Source organism: Athene noctua, chromosome 2, assembly GCF_965140245.1.
Source record: "Athene noctua chromosome 2, bAthNoc1.hap1.1, whole genome shotgun sequence".
Classification (NCBI taxonomy): Eukaryota; Metazoa; Chordata; class Aves; order Strigiformes; family Strigidae; genus Athene; species Athene noctua.
Window position 1 is genome coordinate 77,537,619 of NC_134038.1, and position 21,237 is coordinate 77,558,855.

The 21,237-nt window shown below is 40.2% G+C and overlaps 1 protein-coding gene across 2 annotated transcripts; it reads right to left on the reverse strand.

The window, feature by feature from the left end:
* Positions 1 to 5,231: 5,231 nt before the first annotated feature.
* UPP1 (uridine phosphorylase 1) lies at positions 5,232 to 20,232 on the reverse strand. 2 transcript variants are annotated; one of them, XM_074899477.1, is made up of 8 exons: positions 20,132 to 20,232; positions 17,697 to 17,761; positions 14,339 to 14,456; positions 13,697 to 13,855; positions 12,567 to 12,681; positions 11,900 to 12,109; positions 10,282 to 10,428; positions 5,232 to 8,846 (listed from the first exon to the last, which is right to left on the reverse strand). In XM_074899477.1, the coding sequence occupies exons 2-8, from the start codon at positions 17,747 to 17,749 to the stop codon at positions 8,707 to 8,709; spliced, it is 942 nt and encodes a 313-aa protein (XP_074755578.1). In that variant the 5' UTR covers positions 17,750 to 17,761; positions 20,132 to 20,232; the 3' UTR covers positions 5,232 to 8,706. The 2 variants fall into 2 exon arrangements, with proteins under 2 accessions (XP_074755578.1, XP_074755580.1); XM_074899479.1 differs by lacking the exons at positions 12,567 to 12,681; positions 13,697 to 13,855; positions 14,339 to 14,456; positions 20,132 to 20,232 and having other exon boundaries at positions 17,706 to 17,730.
* Between the last annotated feature and the right edge of the window lie 1,005 nt (positions 20,233 to 21,237).

The window sequence follows — 21,237 nt, forward strand, 5'->3', positions numbered from 1 at the left end:
GGGTGCTTTACTCTACAGTATATATTCTGCATTTGTTTCTATATTTTTCCAGAATAAAAATGAATGTAAACAACAGGGAAAAAAAGACTATGTAACACACATTTGTCTTTTTCCAGAGTTTGGTGATTTTCTGTCGCTGCAGTGTTAATGTCATTTTGCATGCATGTGCTTAGATTTTTGGAAAAAAATAATAGTAGGAAAATAAGTACACTGTTTAACCACATAGCGCTATAAATGTCTGTATACATCTACAAGACCCTTATAAGCTCACACCTAGCACTGTGGTGGTCCCATTGCATCATCATATGACTGTTTAATTTTATCTTATAAAGGGTGTGTGTTCAACATTTCATTATCCTTTTTCAGCACACATTGCCTACGTAGAGGTGGAAAATTGCGTCAAGACAGAAAACTCTGTTAATTAATTGCCACATGCTACCCAGGATGAAAAACAGTCTTCCAGCATTTCCTACAGCAAAGAGGAGGAAGGGCAATTCCTGAAGCTGCACAGGGGGATCTGCAGGAGGGGAGCCTGTGCATACCTGTGGCAGCAGGGCCACCTGGAGACACAGCAGGTCTCTGGTGGTGCAGAGCTGTGCTGTTCTGCTGGGGGGTGAGGATGATGCCCTATGGATAAGGAGTGACACCTTAAGCAGAGGAGTAAACTTTATGTTTTGTTCTACCCTAATGAATTTTCTAAGGTAGAATCTGATCCCCAAAAGCTCTCTCTAGAGTCAGTGGAGACACATAACACAGACATTATAGAAGGTGATTCAAACCTCCTAAAATCTGAACTATGAATCATACATACACACACGTTAGGACAGTGTGATGACTGAACAAATATTATTTATTTCTCAATATTGCTGAGTAAATAGCATCATTAAACTTTCTGCAAAATGTATTACTATTGAATGAAAGAGACATCTTCACATTCACAGTTATTCTTCCACATTGAGTAAAATCCAAAAAAATCTAAAAACTTTTGTGATACAGAAGTCACCACTGAGGAATCTGACATCCACTAGATTTTAGCTAAGGCAGCAGTCTAAAAAACAAACAAGTTTGATACTTCTGCAACAAGTCACTGCACATCTATAGGTCCACTGAGCTCTGCCAGTTTCCATGGGATGAGGTTCAGCTGGTGTTTTATGCCCAGTACCTGAGATTCCTTTTCCCAAGCTTTGGATTTGGGTCACCCACCAATAGGTTTTAGCCCTCCAGAGCACGTTGTGAAGCTTAGTTACGTCACTTAATGTTAAACTGACTGATTAATGGGGTAAAATCTTTGTATTTGAAATGGTGCAGATTTCTGTTCTAATTTGTACATTTTCTATTAGTTCAAGAAGTAGAGAAAAAATGGATTATATACATGTCATGGATTTATAAATTTTTACATACTAGTAAAAATTGCTTCCCAGCAAAGCAGAAATCACAGATGCAGTCATGGCAGCATATGAGTAGTTGAATACCTTTATGCCTCATTTATAGTGAGATTTCTTTTTCTTTTCTCTGCTCTGAGGCTGAAAAATTACTGAAGTAATCATTTAGCTTTAAATAGAAACTTGAAAGTCCACAGGATGTACTAAAAAATAAGTAGCTCATTGTTCACCTGAATGATGTTAAGCATGTTTGTACATCTAAGGCAGGATTAATTAAGTTATGTGTGAATGTGGGTCTATCGAGCACATCTCCTGTTCTTCCATTGACCCCCACTTCCCACTCCACTCCTCCGCCGTGGTACTGGCAAAGCACACACCTCCAGCAGTGATCAAGCATGTTACCATCTTTCTGCTTTCCCCAGTACTGAAGAGCAGCCCTGGTGCTGTGCAGCAGAGACGTGTGCCCATGTCTCACCTCTCCCCTGGTCAACCTGCTCTGGGACTCTCTTCATGTCATGCCCAATGGTGGCAGGGTGTGAAATGCTGGGGTTTCAACCCCAAGCCCCAAATTAAGGTTGACATGTGGGTGATTCCCACAGCCCTTCACAAAGGGGGGGTGAGTTTGCCTTTAGGCTTCCCTCCAGGGTGCGGCCGGTCTGGCAGGGAGAGCCATGAGGTAAATGAGCCCCAGGTGTCGGCATTAAGTAACCAAAGGTCAGGTGTCCCACTTAGGGATAAAAGCTGGGACCCCTTGCAGGCAGGGGCAGTGTCTGTCTGTGAGGTGGATGCCCTGTGCAGAGTTTCCTGTTGGGGAAGGACCTCCTGCCTCCCTGGGACTGGGCTCCAGTCAGGTCTGGCCTTTGTAAACGTGGGCTGTGTAGAGATTGAGTATGTGGCTTCCTTGGTCTTATGTGTTTGGTTTGTTGACTCGGTTGTCTCCTGTCCCTTCTATGGGAGACAGCATTTCACCATTTATTCCACCCATTGTTGGTTGTGTGGTGTCATTGTTGGGGTCAGTGGGATTGACGTCAGTTATGTATAATCTGAATGACTTGTTTGTTCTCCCAGCACTCACCCATGTACTGACCTTTTTGTATCAAATAGTTTGGTTATTGGTTTGTCTTTATGCTGGCTGTGTCCTTTATGCTAGGCCTGATCATTGACAAAACAGGGTGTGGCTGGACAAACAACCCAAAAGGAAGACCATACCTCACCAAGAAGCTTTACAGCTGGCTGGCGCTTGCATAAAGGATGTTTTAGTCAAGCAATACTAATAATCCCTGCTATTTCAGAGTATGTACAGTAATTTTGCTCACCAGGACCAAAGGTGAAATTCTGAGATAGTTGAGATAAAAATTCTGTGCACAGTTGATTTTTAAACAAATATTTGTTATTAATTGAATATCATGAATATATGTATGGGTTCACACAACCATTTTGGAAAGCTTGGGAGCAGAATCAATAGTGTGTGATTTGTAGGAAATGATAAACTAATCAGTCAGCATAATGAATTACAAGCAGTTATTTGTTGAAGCAGCTGATACAGAAAATAGTTCCTGACTAGCTAAAACAGCTCACATAAACCATGTGCCAAATCATTCTGAACAAATAATTCTGCAAAATCTCTGCTCATCCAAGTGTGTGATGTGCATAATTTATTATGCTCTATATAATTACATGCTCATAAACATTGCATTCTATTTTTTAGTGCTAAACAGATTTTCACGGATACAAGAAACAACTGTTTTTATGCAGTAAGTATTCAGTACTGATGAACTACTGACTCCTCATTTTACTATGTAAGACACCCAGTAGACAAACACCTTTCACCATCGAGTTCAGTTAACTTCATTTGCCCTCATATATCATTGTCCTTTCCTAAAGATATTCATTCTTGCCTAGTATGGTGTTCTCCAGTAATAGACTTTTTTTCTAGAACAAAATTTATGAAAGATACCTCAGACATTCAATCAAGAACGATCCCTGCAGTGCCATTCTGGGAAATGACTTCTAAAAGTAATTTTAGAAGAAACAGGGTGTATGATCTTGATTGTATTATTTGCAATGTTGTAGAAATATGAAATCAAACCACCCTGCCCCCTGCAACAAACCCTTGGCAGAAAAGAGACAATAATATTAAAAATTAAGCACACAGGCAGGAAAAGCAAGTCAATTCTGAATACTTTTGGAAAGACATGTCAGCTATATTGCTGCCATCCTGGAAGCTTTTTTGAGTAATCTAGGTTTCATCAGTACCTGTCAAGCAGTATCTTGTGCAACTATCAGCCTTAAATAGCAACTTTGTTTAGGAGTTGCATGTACAAAGAGCTTAAAAATCTTCAAACACAGCACAGTTGCTGGTAGGCTAAATAAATTATATGCTTTCCGGGCTCCTTAGCAGGGGGGTTGTAGCCAAGAGCAACACTTTGAATATTGCAGGGCAAATTAGAAGGTCATATATTCCATTGTGTGATTCACTCATTCATCTGGAATGGAAAAATAATATGTTCAGAATCAGGTCTCCAGGTGAGAACAAGATAGTGGCCTGCCCTTCTCTGCTTTTGCTTAGATTTAGCAGGCTTTGTCTTCATTACAACTTAAAAGTTTACTCTTAGAATATGCAAGATATCCAAAACCACTAGGGCAGAAAAGGCAGAGAAACTTCTGCCAGCACCCATCTCTAGTTTTAAAGTTTGACTGCTTTATAATATGATAATGTCAACATACCATGTCTAGCCTACAGTTTTAATATGGGCTAATTAGAGTAGGTTGGCAAGCACATTCAAAGAAACACAGTTCTGTATGTTAAACAGGTTAAAGCCCAGGAGCCAAAAATACTTTTTGGTAGACAGGTATGCAGTCAAATCATGTGACAATATGGCTGGGAATCTGGTAAACTAGCATATTTTCCTACCACCACCCACAACTTCTTTCACAAGGTTTACTGTGTGATCACAAGGCTTTCCTTTTAACATTATTCGGAGTACCACTTGTAAATATTTACATGGCACAGACCTGTTTTGCAGACAAAGCGGCTGCAGGATGACGTCAATTAGAAGCATCTTTCCTGGGAGACACTTCCTGTGTGCACAGTTAGGATATGATGAAAAATGGTAGTTACAGTCAAGGTTAAATAATAGGTTTGATTAAAATGGAGCTACACATTAAACAAACAAAACAGGTCCAATCTCATAAGGAGGTCAGTGGGTTTTTTGAGCTTCTGGGCAGCTCTAGGAATTTTATTCTTGTAATATGACAGACTGATAGTAAACTGAAAATTGTCTCACAGTTACAAGCTCAGCACAGACAAGAAGCTTCTGGAATCAGGTTTCTGTGTTGTGTAAAATGGGCTCTGTCTTTATCTTCTGCTGCATTTTGTTTGTAGCCTGGGCAAAAGCATTGCCCCTGTCAGCATTACTTTTTCTTCTATTATTGTACCATAGTTTAGATTTAATGTTGCTCTATTTAGTGACCCCCTTTCCCTTCAGGCAGAAGACTTCTTTAACTGTAATTTAATTCATACTCTGGAGTATAATATTAAATGGTAATTATTTTAGAAAGAGAAAGCATGTATTAAGTCCCTCCAACTTAAAAACTGAGAGACTTTCAAGGAAAGAAAACCTCAACATCTTGTAGCAAACTGTAATAATGCCATCAAATCACACCATTTTTCAGTATTCCATTACTGCATGCAGATCCAATCCCCAATAGCTGTTTATTCCTCACAGTAAGTACTTAGTGCTGTATTCAGAACATAACTGACTGCTGATGTGCAAATCTAAAAACATTCACATTTTAGTTTCTTTGACCTATTTCGTCAACAGAAATGAAACACATCTTCAATTCAACTGTATAAACATTTTATTTAGGTATATATTGAGATCCAGACTTGAGAAGGAAATCCAGTTCTGTTACATAATGCACTGAAAATACTTTTTGCAAAGACTTACAATGAATGTTAAAAAGAGATATTGCATATTATATGTGTATATTTTCAAGAAATATTGAAATTATTGAATACCTTGCTTGGCTTTTGAAGGACAGATAAAAACATTTATAAGCACTTATGGGAATAGGTCATTACAAAATGTTCTCATACCTTCCGTTAAAGTCCTCTGAAGTATATCAAGATGCCAAAAATAAAAACCTACTCCTTCAAGTCACTAATCAAGCTACTGCACATTCTTAGTCTCCTGCAAATGCGAAAATAGAAACATTCTAGCCTATCTTCATTATGATCTCAACCATTTCTTTAACAAAAAGGAAGGAACAGACCAGAAGAACACCATGACTCACAGAACAAACCATTGGTAGAATTGTTTACTCCCTTCACACTTCCACTCTTTTCCTATCTTCTACATTCTTTCTTTGCTTTTATCCCTTCTGATCTCTGGAGTAAACTGATTCTGTAGTGCATTGCTACTTAGAGGATGGCATAGATTTAGAAAACGGGCCTTTGATCTGAAATTGAAGCTTCTGGCATTTGCAGGATTTGTAGATCCATCAGGAGACGCTGCACTATATAATATGAAACACGTATGTAACATCATATATGCTTTTAAAAATATCACCACTCCAAATCATGATTCACGTTCTACAGAAAGAATGTGAATAGCTAATATTAAAGAACTGATTGCATATAAAAAGTGTGTTAAAATATTTTAAGAAATCATTATAGGTATCTTTGTAAAAGCTACAGGAAGGGTAACTTCACTGCCGGATGCACACAGCTGACTCATTTCTTTATCTCTCCAGTTGCAGTAACAAGGGGAAATAAAGTTATTCTTATCAGGATAACATTCTGGCAAATTTCCTCGGAAGCTAAGGAAAGTATTTTATTGAACGTTAGATGTGTCTATAGAGCGCCCTCTTGCATTAGGAATACAGCATTACAGGATTGTGACCAGGAGAACCAAGGGTATTTGGTCTCCTGTGAATTCTAATTTTGTCATATAACCCTTTATGTCATCTGTTAGGAAGCAAAGAAAAATATTTTAGCAGAAAGAAAAGTACAATGTCCTAGGAACAGTGGGAAGGAGAAGAGACATACTGGCAAAAAGTGAATAGCTGAAGTCTTCCAGGGGTTTCTGCTAGGGCCTTGTGTATCAATTTAATAGAATTGTTGCATCACTCATGAATGCTTGAACCTTAGCTCCAACTGAGGCAGGCTACAACGCTAGTTAAATTTAAGCATGGAGCACATAAGAGTTTTCATATTAGTTATCAAAATAGAAGTGACTACTTTATATGACAAATACAAAACCTTTGCAGTTTCAGTTGTCAGTTCACACTGTTAAACAATTTAAGAACTTTTTTTAACTGGTTTCCAGATTCTTGCTGTCCTTCCTTTCAAAATACAAATCACACTATTTCAGATTCATACCTCAGAGCAACTGCAATAATATGCTTCCCCAAAGCACCACAGAGCCACATTAGGCGTTTCTTTGTCTTCTTGATAAAAATATTTTTTCTCCTCTTCAGGTTAATTCATAATAAGGATTTTACAGCAGTAAACCATCTCCTCTAAACCCATACTGGTCAATCTGGCATAGCTTTTCTTCAGCCTACAGTACAGCATGTTGCTTCTTAAGTGATCTCCTTTTTATCTCCTTGCTACTGTTCTGGGAACAGGAGATTGCAGAGCGAGGATGTGCTTTGTTGCATGTTTCCCAAGGGATCTCACAGGGCTTTGTGCAATGGCCAGGCAAGCACTAGGCATAGTTAAGCACAGATATTTTTTTAAATTTTTTTTTAAATAGGGGAGAAACAGTTCAAACAAAATGTGGAGTCATTCCCCCTGACTCCTTCCCTTAAGCTTAGGAACAAAAAGACTTTCTCTGAAAACTTATATTAATTGTATATCCTGAGCATAAATAAGAAAATGTGATTTTAAAAACTTATAGGTAGACTAAATTAGTAAATGTAAAAAAAATCTAATATTTCTATCTTTTTATCTGTTCTCTAGTTGAAAATTCATCAGATTTAAGGAGACTAATCCTCACTGGCAGTTTCCTGTTCACAAGCGTCACCCCTTCCTTTTTTAATGTTTTCATCACATTGTTTCCGGTTCTGCCACTTCTTGGTGAATGTGCCTACTACTACATCACTCCCTCTTCGATCTAACTCTTGCGCTTGTTAACAGAGTGTTGCAGACTACAATACTCGAAAAGAAAATCTCACTAGCTGGATCAGAGACAGCTGTTCTGAGAGTTTATTCAGAGCCTTTTGACCTGTGACTCCCGGTAGAACTGGACCCTCCACGGCAGTAGAAAAAAAACCCAGATAAACACATTTTTCTTTAGCTGACCACATATTCATATTCTAACCACAGCAGCAAAGCAGTGGTAAGTATGATTGAAAAAAAAATCCATGGTAGTGGAAAAAAATTGCAGAAATGGTTTTGATGGCATGTATAGTCAATAGGTATTCTGCAGTTCTTCAGAACTGGGAACCACTGCAACAGTGAGTGTTATGTCCTGAAGACACAGACATAAAAAACACTTTAAAAATAAACAGAGGAAAAAAAGACTAACTATCATAATGCAGTCCTGTGAACATGATGTGCATCTCCTGAATGCCTCTGGCTCCTCTTCAGTAAACAGGAGCCTTGATTCAGCAAAAGATTTCAAGTTTTTTAATGCAAAATTATTTAATGCATAAATGTTTCCTGGGTATTGATTTGATCGTATAGTTAAAATGGAATATGAATGACCTTGCTGGATCAGTGTCTAGTAAGTACAGTTATTCAACAGCTCAGTGTCAAGTCCTTAATGCTTAGAAAATTCAGTCCCATACTTTGCAATTTTGTGAGATTTTAATATATGAAAACTGTATTGTTTATTTGTCAAAGTTTACAAAATATAAACTGTATTCACTTTTTCTTTACAAGTGAAGCAATAGACAATTATAATTTATATAATTTTTTATAATGAGAAAGGGATTATCATTCTTAAATTAACTTTAATTTGGTGGTTTGCAAGTACTTGGCAATAAAGACTGATTTTCTTCTTAGTTTTTCTTTTATAGCATGGATAAATAAAACTTTTTCATGTATTACAGCACGTGTCCTTCACAACAGATCCACTTTCCAATTCACAGAAAAGTGAGTCTTTTATCCAGCAACGCATAACTAAGCAAAACTTAACTGAAGTCCATTCAGCACATTCAGTTTCCAAAGCACAGTGACATAAATGATTAACTTCCGCAGACACATGGAATGCAGTAAGGTATTCTGAGGCAAAAGATCTTTTAACACACAGAAGTTGTGACCGTGACTTCAGCTGTGCAGAAGCCTTCTGCTTCTATAAAACGAAGATGGACCATTTCATACTTTCCCAAGACTTTTTTTAATGAAATATCCCACTAACTTCTGTGGTCTCTGCTGATACTCCACAAGTACATCATGTGAGCTACTAATCTGATCCCCTTCAAGCCGATTCAGAAGAGTAACACACACTACGGCAGCTAGAAATTAAAAGACAGAATTAGTTAGGAATGACATTCTGGCACAGTCCAAAAGCACAAACATTTGAAGGAACAGCTAGAAGATTAGAAAAATGAGAGAAAACCACCACAAAGAAATGGTGCATACTATCACAAGATGCTAGAGGACTAGCACACTGTGGATGATATAAAAAAGTTACGGATAGTTTAAGACAATTGATTGCTACATTAATAAAGCAAGAGCTCTCAGGTAGCTGCAGATACTTGTTGTTCTAACATGATTTTTATGTTTTTCTGGCTAGGAATTATATTTCACAAGTACTCAGGAATTGTCAGACACACTGTTCTAGCAGAGGTAGTTACAGCCCTCCACTATCTACACATTATCTCCAACACAAACCCCTGTGCTGTAGATGCCATCCCTCTGGAACCAGCTGAGCCATCTTGAGTTTCATGGATGGGGAGCACAGCCAAGTACATGAGGACCTCACGGCTCATCTCAAACTCACCTGCTGCCTTTTGGTAATCACAGCCCCACAGGTAAAATCCCTTCTTTTACTCAAGCTCAGCCTACCATCACTCTTCTCTATCTGGGGTTTCTGCTAGTGCCAATTTGCAGAACACAAGCCGTAACGCACATTGCAGACGTACAAAGTAGAGACAACAAAAAGGACAAGGCTCCCTAATGGCTTACTGATAGCATTGGTTGGGTTTTTAATCTCTCTCAAGCCAGGAAGAATTGAGGATGTTTGATGTAACTGTTGGCCTTTCTGCTTATTTTTCTTCACTTTGTCCTCCCTGAGTTGTGTTTTAAACCAGCAAATTCCTTGCCAAGGTAAGTAAGAGACTATAGGTAACATGGTAAGTAGAAAGACACTGTATTACATTATTTGCAATTGCCTTCCCCCCCCCCCCCCCCAAATCTTTACTGAAAATTAGTTGGCTTGTGTAAAAAAATTTAAAACTCATTTTATGATTAGGAATGGGTTTGTTCATGATGCTACTAAAAGCCTTCACTTTAAGAATTAAAGATGTAAATCTACACAGAGTACTTATATTTTCAATTTGATATGGAAGTATAGAAAGTGATTATAGTTTTAGATATATGCGAGAATCACCTGATTGTTCAAATTAACCACTAGCTTCCTATAAACTTCAAAAACTAACTGAAGAAAACAAATTAATGTTATAAGGTAATTCAGTACATTAGTGATTTATGTGCTTGCCACGGGCTGAAATGGCAAACAACAGAACTAAACTGTATAAGAACCATGTGACAAAGTTTGCATAAATTTTGAATACATATGACACAGTCATAGCAACAGAACCATAATCTTCTGCATATTAAAAAAAACTTATGGTATGTTAACACCTCATTTGCAGTTTTTACCACAAACCTCCTGCAATGCAGAAAACTTCCTACAGCTTGAATAAAGTGATTTTTAAATTCGTTTACCTTTGACACCACTGAGATTACACATTGCAGCAAATACAGAAGACTCCATCTCTATGTTTCTGACACCAGAATCATAAGCTTCCTTCAAATATTGCAGTTTCTCTTCTTCATTATATATGCAGATTGCACCATCCAACCTTCCCTGTCCTACAAAGTAATTTTGAAGAAATTTTCAGTGATAAAAATCACAGAACAAACTCAGTTTCTAACACACCCAAATACTGCAGTTTCCCCTCTACAGTGTCCAGTTTTACTACTACTCCTTATTTTCATGCGCAAGACAAATAGGACAAAGCGATTCTTAGCTACTGCAGAGCTTCCACATATTACTTTTATTTTTAATAATGTGAATCACAGTGATTTTATTGGTCTTCTCCAGCTTAAACTCTCAAATTCATAAATGGAAAAATTTAAGTAGTAGTTTCCTGCATGTGGGGCATGTGTCAAAATTCAGCAATGAACTTTAAGCCGCATGGAACCGCCACATTTCTTCTATGTTTAATCATTGTCTAGAAAAATTGCCAGGCTCAAAAATGCCTTCCTGATGTAACCCTAAAAGGATGAACATTTTATTACTTACAGACTCTCTAAGGTAAAAGATGAAGTGTCTCTTAAGCTAACTAGGTTATACTACTACCATTTTTGGAAAAAATTAGTTTAGTCAAATTAATCAAGACTAACACCTACAGATAAAACAGCAGCAGGTTACACATGGTAAAGTTAAATTACAGTGTTTTACTCAGGTTTTTTTTGTTTTCAGATGTCCTCCTAAATCAATGCCCTTGAGCCTGTTCTCAGTTTTTGCTGTACCAGTTTCAAACATTCGTGACACTGTTTTTTTTAGTGCACCTTTTAGGTACAGTTGCACCTGTGATGGGTGTCTGAAGAGTCACACAAACTGACAGTGTCTGCTTCTGACCAAGCTTGAGCACTATGATGAAGACCATGTGTTCCCCTCAGTATTGCTCCCCTTGTCACCTATCCAGTAACAACTACAGAAAGCAATATCAGGTGCCACCTACACTCTGTTGTCACAACATTTGAAAGATGTTTGTCAATAGACTTGGGAGATCAGAAAAGCACCTGAATGTCTATAAGTTTATCCAAAGTAAGCTTTGGAGGTTTGCCTCTCCTACATAGCAGCATCGCCACAACTCAGCAAAGTATTGTTTTCAGTTGTCTGATCACTGCTTTGCTCAAAATGCGCACGGGAAACAAGTTCCAACACTTCTTTTAGAATATACTTACTTTAAATACTTAACCAGTGAAAAAAAAAAACAACAAAACCAAATAACCAAACCAGCCACAAATGAGTCTCATTCACTAAATCATGAAAATTTTGTGGTAAACTTACCTGGCAAGTTCATGAAAAGTGTACATTAGACTGTATGTATTTCAGAGGATCTATTAGAGCTGGACGGAAAAAAAAACCCACAAAATTAAAAGTTCAATATAGCCAACTGCTAAGCACAATGCTTGATTATTATGTATATGAAAAATGCTCAAAGTAGGGAATGCATTCTGTTCAGTGAACTGGAACCTTAATGTTAAAATATTATTCAAAATTTAACTGTTGCAGTTTACCAATACACTTCTGTTAGTCTGTTGCCAGCCTCACCTTCATAGAAATCCAAAGTGCACATAGTGTTTCCAATGACTGTATTGAATTGACCGATTTCTTTACTGCACTGCATCAGTTCCTTAGCTAGCTCTTCATCTAGGTTTGTACTACGAATTACAGTCTTTCCCAGAATAACCTGTTCAAACTGAGGTTTGAAGGTGGCATCTACAGACTGCCTAGTTATAACCACTGAGCCTGGCTCCAGACCTGCAGGTAAAAAAAAAGAAAAGATACATCTTCACAATGTGTTTAATGCTTTGTTTCCACACACATAAAACATACATCTTGACCAAATCCCGCTGCTTTTAAAGGCAACGATTTTGCCCCTGAATTCACCAAGAGAATTTTGTTTGTGCATGCCTAGCTGCTTCAGTTTATCATTACAAATAACTTTTGAAAGAATTCAATTTTTACTTTTTCACTACCTATTCTTTCTTATCTCATACAGGACAGGAATGGCCTTCTCGTCAGGTTGATAGATCTCCTAAGTGCATTTTCTCTATCCAAAGAGGCAGATATCGCCTTTTCTTTCCATATTATGGAAATGATTCACCTCCTGCGCAAAAGTGTTCTGACCATCAATCATTTACTTGCAGAGAGATGCTTTAGTCTCCTACAAAGATGCTTTGGTTTGAAGAAAAAAAGAAATCAAGAGGGGAAATACCTATTCCACCAGAGGTGCCAATGCGAATAATGGTTATGTTGGAACACTTGGCATGATACAACAGTTTGATCAGCTCGTGCAACATGATTGAAATAGAAGGAATGCCCATACCGTGCTGAAATGAAAGCAGAAATTCATATTCGACATTCACACAGGCAACGCAAAATATACAGTCTAGCTCCTTCTTCCGTATATCTCCTTCCTGATGTTTTTTTTTCAAATGTCATTTAACTCACTCCCTCAAAAACTCTTATCTATGGGCTGACTGAAAGGACACTGCAGATAAACAGAAAGACTCCCACTGTCTTGGGTGGACTATGGATGAAGTACAGTATTTCTAAAAATCACTAATTAAAAAATATTTACATTCTTAGAAGCATAAGCAGTGTCCTTTACTAACAGTTGACAAATGCACTTCATCACAGAACTTTTCTTAAACACAGAAAAACCCCACTGCTTTTTTACCAACCTGAAATGCTAGTGAGTAGTTAAGCTAAAACTCTTCAAAACACAGGCACTGTGGTTTAGTCACAAAGTTCATCAAATATAAGTCCACCTCAACTTGCATGATAATGTGATAATTACAACCCAAAAGAAAGGGTGCAGCATATTACAATTATGCAATTAAAGTATGCAATTGCATCTACAAATTAAAGGTATGAGGTTTTAAAATGCATGACTTGGCAGCACAAGCCCCATGGAATGCTACTCTTAAGCTATGTTAGCACATTTGAAAATGCCACTGTAGCTACTTAGCTATGGATGCATTACAGGCATTTTTACCAATACCCCACATGCACTGAGCCACCTTTTTTCCCCATTGTTCAGGATATAGAACAGGGTTGAGGCACAGTAAGTGCTCAAAAACTTGTAAGGCCAATCTTGCAACACCTCAGTGCTACAGTGAGGAAAAAGGAGGTAAGCAAGAAACGAAAGTGTCAGAGATTTGCCCTTTTACAAGAAAGGGCTAAAAAGGAATTCTTAATTAGCGGACTGCACTATTTTGAGCATGGCTGATATAATCTTAAAATCCTGATTCTAGTAAGAGTTTAAAAGAAATGTGCACTCATATTTTCTACTTTGGACGGCATCATTGAACTGTCCCGCATCTGATTAAGTGAGGTACTTACACTGACTGACAACACAGGTCCCACTTTGTACATTGCGTAACGGTCGGTTCCCGCACAGATGTTAGGATAGTCACAACCAGGGCTCCCAAGCCCCAGTTCTTCAGCTATGTAGGTGATAAAAGCTTTCATCCGTGAAGGACTTCCTCCAACACATACAAACTGGTGTGGACAGCATTCAACAAAAAAATCAATTGCATGATTCAGTATATCAAAGAACACGCAAAGATCAACATAAGGATGCAAACACCTTCCATTAACACAAAGCTATTCCCTTAGTGATTCATAATCATTCTAAAAGGCCATAAAGAAAAACTATGCAAAAATTCTATATAGCACTCAAGTGCCTTCATCCTGTTTAAACTAGTAAAAGACAGATATTGACTTGAAGGCTCCCCAAAAGGGAGTTCTACCTGAATGCTGAAGACTGCAGCATTTGTCTTTCCACTGGATGAGAAGAGAAAGTCAGAAACAATTATCCTCAATTTTGCTTGCTATTGAAAGTGACAAGAACCCAGAAAATTTTATCTCCTTTTCCATTCATTCCTCAACTGGTGGCATGCTGACACATTTAGTCTTATTTTGAAGACACTTCAGCCTTCTGCAGAAAAGCTGAGGCTTGCTGAATGAAATGAAGCTTCTTACCTTTACATCTCCAAACAATGCTGGGAAATCATGGGTACCGGTCCCAAGAGCAAAATGGTACAGGATGTCTTCTTTCATTTTCTCCAGGTGAGGGTTGCAGAGATGGATAAAATTCTCTCTGCCAGGATAGCAGAATTGTGAAACATACAGAATCATAGAACAGTTTGGGTTGAAAGGGGCCTTTAAAGATCATCTAGTCCATCCCCTTCTGTCATGAGCAGGGACATCTTCAACTAGATCAGGTTGCTCAGAGACCTGTACAACCTGACCTACAATGTTTCCAGGGATGGGGCACCTACCACCTCTCTGGGCAGCCTGTTCCAGTGTTTCTCCATCCTCATTGTAAAAAATTTCCTGCTTGTATGTAGTCTGAATCTACCCTCTTTTAGTTTACCCCTCATTCTATCGCAACAAGCCCTACCAAAAAGGCTGTCCCCATCTTTCTTATAAGCCCCCTTTAAGTATTGAAATGCTAAAATAAGGTCTCCCCAGAGCCTTCTCTTCTCTAGGCTGAACAACCCCAACTCTCTCAGTCTGTCCTCATAGGAGAGATGTATGGAGTATATACAAAAGCCTACATCGAACAGATGCAAATTTTGCAAAGTCAAGCAGTAAATGTTGGGAAATGCCACACCTAAGCATGGCTGCACTACTTTATTTTAGTTCTTCACACATTACATTAAGGAAATCCTGAATCTCATGATCATCTTACATCTCATAATAAATCACATATTACATTTAACACTCCGTTCACTGCACACAATTAAATTGCTGAAGAAAAGCCCAGATGGTAAGATGCATTTGCAACAGTGCAATCTTTATCTTACACAATTAAAGCTGTGAACCAGGGTGGGTCATTATAGTGAGCAGAACAATGGGAGCAGGACCAGGGAATATTCAGTAGAACACTGTACTACATAGATAATCTACAGCAAAGTTGAAAAGCAAAACTGGCCTCTGTGTTTTGACTGACCCTCCTTACTACTCGAGAGGAGTGGGAAGATTTGGGCTTTATAGACAAGCCCAAAGGCAATTTCTGGCAGTTTGGCTCACTCTAATTCTGTGTCATACAGCCAGAAGGGGAAAAACTCTATGGCATGAAACTGGTAAAAACAGTACAGAGGATCTGAAGTAGGAAAGAAGCAAACAGAAATCTGAAGCAAATAAAAAAACATGGTAGAGAAAAAAAATGCAAGAAAAACAGAAAGAGGTAAAAAGAATTCACCTCCTCTTAAACTGCTTCCTGTAAGGAAGTGATACAGCTTAAAAAAAACCCCCAACAGACCACTTTCTGAAGAACCAGGAAACTACAAGGTAAGGAGGGAAAACTGAACTATTTAGCATGTGAGATCCCCTTCATGGAACATTTGGTAGTGGACTAATTAAGCAAGCTGAATAATTCATAAAATGTCCGCCTTCTGTACTTGATGTTTTAAGTCCAGTTGAAACAGGTAGGAAAGACGAGTCAATAATCACAAGCTTGAGCAAAATACTGGCCAATACTTCAAAGTCGTTTCCAAGAGATGAAATCAAGCAATAAGTATCTTCCAGACACAAGAAGATAACTTAATAGCTTAATGATGGCTCACTGCAGTGACAGCATGGCTCAGCAAATTCAAACTGCTTTGTCAGAGGAGACACACAAAAGAGTTTGCCTGGAGTTTATGGAAAAAATTGTTAAGACTTTGCAGGAAGCACTTTGAAGCCTAAACACAGGTGTTTAGTGTTACTTTAGACGTTTTAGGTTATCTTGTCTGTCATAATGCCTCTCCAGAAGGGCAGTGCTTTTCTGTAGGTCCTATGTCTTATCTGTCAATCCTGTGCAGGATTTATTGGTTACCTTAAGAAACCTAAAGTGTCCTAGATGCCCATACTGAGGTCACTGAACTGTTCCTCAGAAAGCAAAAAAAAATAGTTACAACCCCAATATTCTGAGTATATCGATTGTTTCTGGTTTTGAAATGCTCTCTCTAAGGTCACTAACTATCCAGCAGCAGCTGCAGAGCCATAAGTAAGAGGTATCATCCCAATCCACCCTATCTGTCAGCCCAGCAAAGTGGGTGGTTCGTTCACCCCTTCAGTAGAAATTCCTTTCCATCTCCCACATGCCCCATCTGCCTCTCTTCATACAAATCCTGCCTGAGGTAGAACCAAAGGCTTTGGCTGCCTTTCTTCTTCCCTCAGAGAGACTGGTTTGACTCTGGGAGAAATAAAGAGCAGGTTTATGGCTCTTCAGAAAGGCACAGACAGCAGTCCAGGAGTTTGCCAGCTCACGTGAGCAGAATTTCCAGACTGCCTCCTCTGAATTATTCCTGTTCACTTTTGTGGGACTCTACCCGTATTGAATGGGTCACTCACTAATGCAGATCAAATAGCTGCCTGCACTGATGTTTACTGGAATGGCTTTTGTACACAAATAGGATATGATTTGAAATTACTTTACAATTTGTTCTCATGCAAGCAAAAAATATTTCCTTCTTTATGAGAACACCAGCAATAAAAGCTTCTCTTCAGGAAACAAATTGGGAATAGGCGAGGCCTCTATTAAAAGTACAGCGGAATTCATGTGGTATGTGCCAACACCACTGTCCTCATACCTGGCCTAAATACAGCTTCCTTCATCAGCAGTGTCTATATTTCACCTTTTACATCTCGCACCCTACCAACAACACTCTTCCACCCACTGCCTCACTACAGCCAGGGGCTGTTACCAACTTGTACTGGTTATCTGCCCATCCAGATCTAATCGCAGACTTGGACCCTGGGGTAAAATGGGCAATAAAAGTAGGCATATTACTATGTGTACACAGGACCAATGCCATGGATTTACAGTAGAGGCAAAGTTTGCCTGATAAAAAATATTTGGCCTGTAACTCTAAGGAGCGTATAATTTATTCCCCTCACTGTTGTAAAGCACCTAGAACTTCTGGGGGTTTAAACAAAACATGAATACCTGAGGACCAAACACGCATGCATAATTTTACTAAAATAAGCTTGAATTAAAGATTAGAGAACTTGTTTAAACTCTTGAAGCAGGTAGGTCTGGCCATATGCAGCAACCAAAGTCAATATTTCAAGAACTCGCTAGATGAAAAAAAAAAAAATACAAAAATCAAAAACATCACATATGCTTGGAAAAAAATCACTGTTGTGATAAACGAAAATGGCTGGCCAGCAAAGCCCTCTGTGTAGTGTGGTTAAAGCCAATAAAGATTCCATTTGTCAAAACAGCTTCAGCTACATGATGTTATAATCAATATTTGTATGATAAACTTTATCTTATACTAAATGAGTGCAATGAGTTTGGGGAGGAAGGTAAGTGTAAACTTGGACAAGACAACTCATTTCTGACTCTTACTTTGAAGACTGTTCATCATCAGTTTTCTTCTCATTTGAGACACCAGGAGCCATGTATGCTTATACCTAGAATTATATTAAAAAAATTGGATGTAAGTGTACCAGAATAGTCCCATCTGTAAAGCCAGAATCATTAACAGTGAGAGAAACCTTCTATATTGATGATACTATCATAAATATTAAACCCCCAAAATAATCCAGCAACACTACAGCTTTTATAACTGTAGCAAAATGAGCATCTCCAATTTTCTGGATAGCCAAGCATCACCACTTTCAAACCACTGAAGCCTACACTAATCCCTTGCTAATGTAACCCCCATCTCACCACTACTTCTGTTCTGTGGTATAAGCAACACCCAGCTCACAGGCCAGAGAGAGGTAAGTTTCACAGCTAACTAACTAATCCTCTTTCTTCTATATCCCACAGCAACAGTGACCACTGAACTAGCTTTAGCCCCCTTTCACCTCTGGCTCCAGAAGGCCTCCAAAACTCATCTCTGTCGTATGCCTGAAACCCGAGTCCAGGAAGCATCTTACTCATAATTTCCTATTCACTAAACTCCTCCTACTGATCTTAAGAGCATTTCTAGCCGCCCCAGCCTAAGGGTGAGGAAGACTAAACAAAACATGACTCCAAAAAGTCACAGCATTCTAATTTATTGTCCATCTTGAATAACTTTTTTCCTAGTCCATTACCCTAACCTACACAAAAAAATATTTTTGTTTCTAAAATTCTCCTTTTCATTTGAATAGGCAAATAATATTACTAAGACTTTGGTGCTGATACAACTGATTCATTTGTTATTATTTTCAGAAGTGACTAAGTCTATGTGCCAAAGCTGGTACTTTCTTGCAATGCTCTTACAAGAAGTACTGAATCACAAGTTTTTGCTCTACCCTCCCTTACAAAGAGCCTGACAGCACATCGATTATAACAGACAGGATTGTAATCCTTAAAAACCCCAGGATTACAATACAAGGAAATAGAAGTCAATCTTGCAAGAGAATTATAGAATATGCGATTTTTGAAAGAACTTAAGAACCATATGAAATAAACCTGAAGTCTGCTGTTAAAAGCCTCCAAATAATGGCAGTGTATTTAAATTTGTAAGGGCAATTAGTTTTCTGCATTTAAAATATTAACCTTTATTAAATAGACCTAAACTCACATGTGATAGATAGACTAAATGTATACTAGAATCTATGATCAAGGAGGTAAAGTATAAAAGCGGCATCTAGAATCAGTTACGCATCCTTAGGGTCGTGTGACTAAAGCCAGTTACTACAGGGTATTGCTATTATATCACGTACATTACGGGAAAAATGCCTCACTTGTTCCAAGAAAACTACAGCGCCCTGAGTCCTAATGACAAGGAGTTGGAAGATAAGAAGAAGAAACAGCAAAGTGAATGTTATGTACCCAGATGACAAATGGCTGCAAGTAAACCGATATTCATTCAGCTGCTGTTCACAGTATTAAGCAACCATGTGATTTTTAACAGTGTTCTCGGCTCTGTGATACCCTAAGTCACGATGTTCTTAGTTCAAAAAACTAAGCACAAAGTTCTGACAGTTCAAAGGTCCGGAATACCCTCTCCACCAGCACCCAACCGGAGATGCCTTGGCAGAAATATAAGAAAAGAGCAAGCAGAAAGCAGTTTTCCCATGGCAAACCCTTCTGGCAATCAGGTAGTGGCTGACAGGCACCCAGTTCATGTACAGACACAAAATTCTCACACTCTCTAAACAAATGGAAATTTTTATCGCCATGTCAAAAGTTTCTTCCTCCGCCAAAGTTAAAACTCATGTTCGAGACTAATGTGCTCCCAGCAGGGCTCGGCTCAAGAAAGGGCACGGCTCGCTTTATCCTGTGTGAAAACGCTCTGACTGATGGTTTCAAACCACGCAGAATCCATTAGAGTTACTATCTCTTAAATTTCTCCTCCACCTCGCTTCGTTTTTTGAAAGGAAAAGCCCAGTTAATGGCACCTTTACGGAAAAGCTCCAGCTCGGTGTCGATCCATCGTTAGAAAAACTTAAATCATTGTAAAATTGATCTTTATACTGTGGCTTCCCTCTTGAGGCCGCACAAACCGTGACAGCCCGCTCAGGGCGCACATCCCTGCCTCGGCTCGGCCGCCGGAGGAGCCCGCGGAGCTCCCGCCCATCTCGCCTCGGAGACGGGGGCTCCACCGAAACCCCCCGCAGCCGCCGGTGGCCGCTCCCCCGGCCCCCCCGATCCCCCCCGTCGCCGCCTCCGCCACCCTCCTCCCCCGCGGGGGTCTCGCCGCCCGGCCGGCGGCCGGCGAGGTGCGGCAGCCGGGAGGCGCCGGGGACACCCCGCCTTCGCCCGAGGGGGCACGGGGGGCCGCAGGGGTGCCCCCGCCTTGTGCCGCCGTGCCCCCCGTGGGGCGGCTGGCGGGGCTGGGCGCTCACCTGGGGCAGCGGGAACCGCCGCTGGGAAGCGAGCAGGGCCTCTCGCCGCTCCCCGCCGGGCTCCAGCCGCGCCGGCCCAGCCGCCTCCCGGCAGCGGCGGCACCGCCCCGCCCCGGGCCGGGGCCGCAGCACCGGGCGCGCTTAACCCCCTGCGCGCCGGCGGCGCGGCCGCCCCGGGACGCAGCGCAGCCGCCGCCGGGGCCTCGGCGAGGCTGGGCTGGGGGGGGGGGGGGGGGGGCGGCGGGGCGACTGCACAGACACCGGCTGTGCGGCGGGCGCGGCACCGGTGAGGGACGGGAGCGGGAGCAACGCGCCTCGGGTGCTGCATACGCGGGGTGTCCCGCTACGGCCCTGCAGGAGAGCTACCCCGGGGCTACCCGTTTCCAGGATGATCTTATAATATATATATATATATATATATATATATATATATATATATAAAATAAAAACATACAAGCACATGTCGGCATCCTAAGGATCGCAGAGTCCGGTTAGGCTGTATGGACGTTGGTGTATCTGTATCTGTCTTTGTAAATGTATCTTCGCACAGACTGGCTTGAAGTGCACTTCTTTTAGTAGCACTCTGGTATGGAACAAAAAAAAAAAAAAAAAAAAAAGTAAGAAAAGAGCACAGATGGATAGGATAGAACAGGATAGGACAGGATAGGTTTGGTTGGAAGGGACCTACAACGGTCATCTCGTCCTACTGACCAATTCAGGGCTGACCAAGTTAAAGCATGTTGTTAAGGTCATTGTCCAAATGCCTCTCAAACACTGACAGGATTGGGGCACCAACCACCTCTCTAGGAAGACTGTTCCAGTGTTTGAACACCCTCTCAGTAAAAAAATGCTTCCTAATGTCCAGTCTAAGCCTCCCCTGGGGCAGCTTTGAGCCATTCCCACACATCCTGTCACTGGATCCCAGGGAGAAGAGCTCAGCACCTCCCTCTCTGCTTCCCCTCCTCAGGAAGCTGTAGAGAGCAATGAGGTTGCCCCTCAGCCTCCTTTTCTCCAGACTGGATGAGCCCAAAGTCCTCAGTCACTCCCCATAGGACATTCCTTTCAGCCCTGTCACCAGATTTTGCCCTTCTCTGGACACATTCAAG

Excerpts from the sequence above, each read along its gene's own strand:
- UPP1 (XM_074899477.1), bottom strand. The coding sequence starts at position 17,749 with ATGGCTCCTGGTGTCTCAAATGAGAAGAAAACTGATGATGAACAGTCT. Across the intron at positions 14,457-17,696 it reads GATGATGAACAGTCTTCAAA|AGAGAATTTTATCCATCTCT; the intron begins GTAAGAGTCAGA and ends CTATCCTGGCAG. Across the intron at positions 12,682-13,696 it reads GACCTGTGTTGTCAGTCAGT|CACGGTATGGGCATTCCTTC; the intron begins GTAAGTACCTCA and ends CTTTCATTTCAG.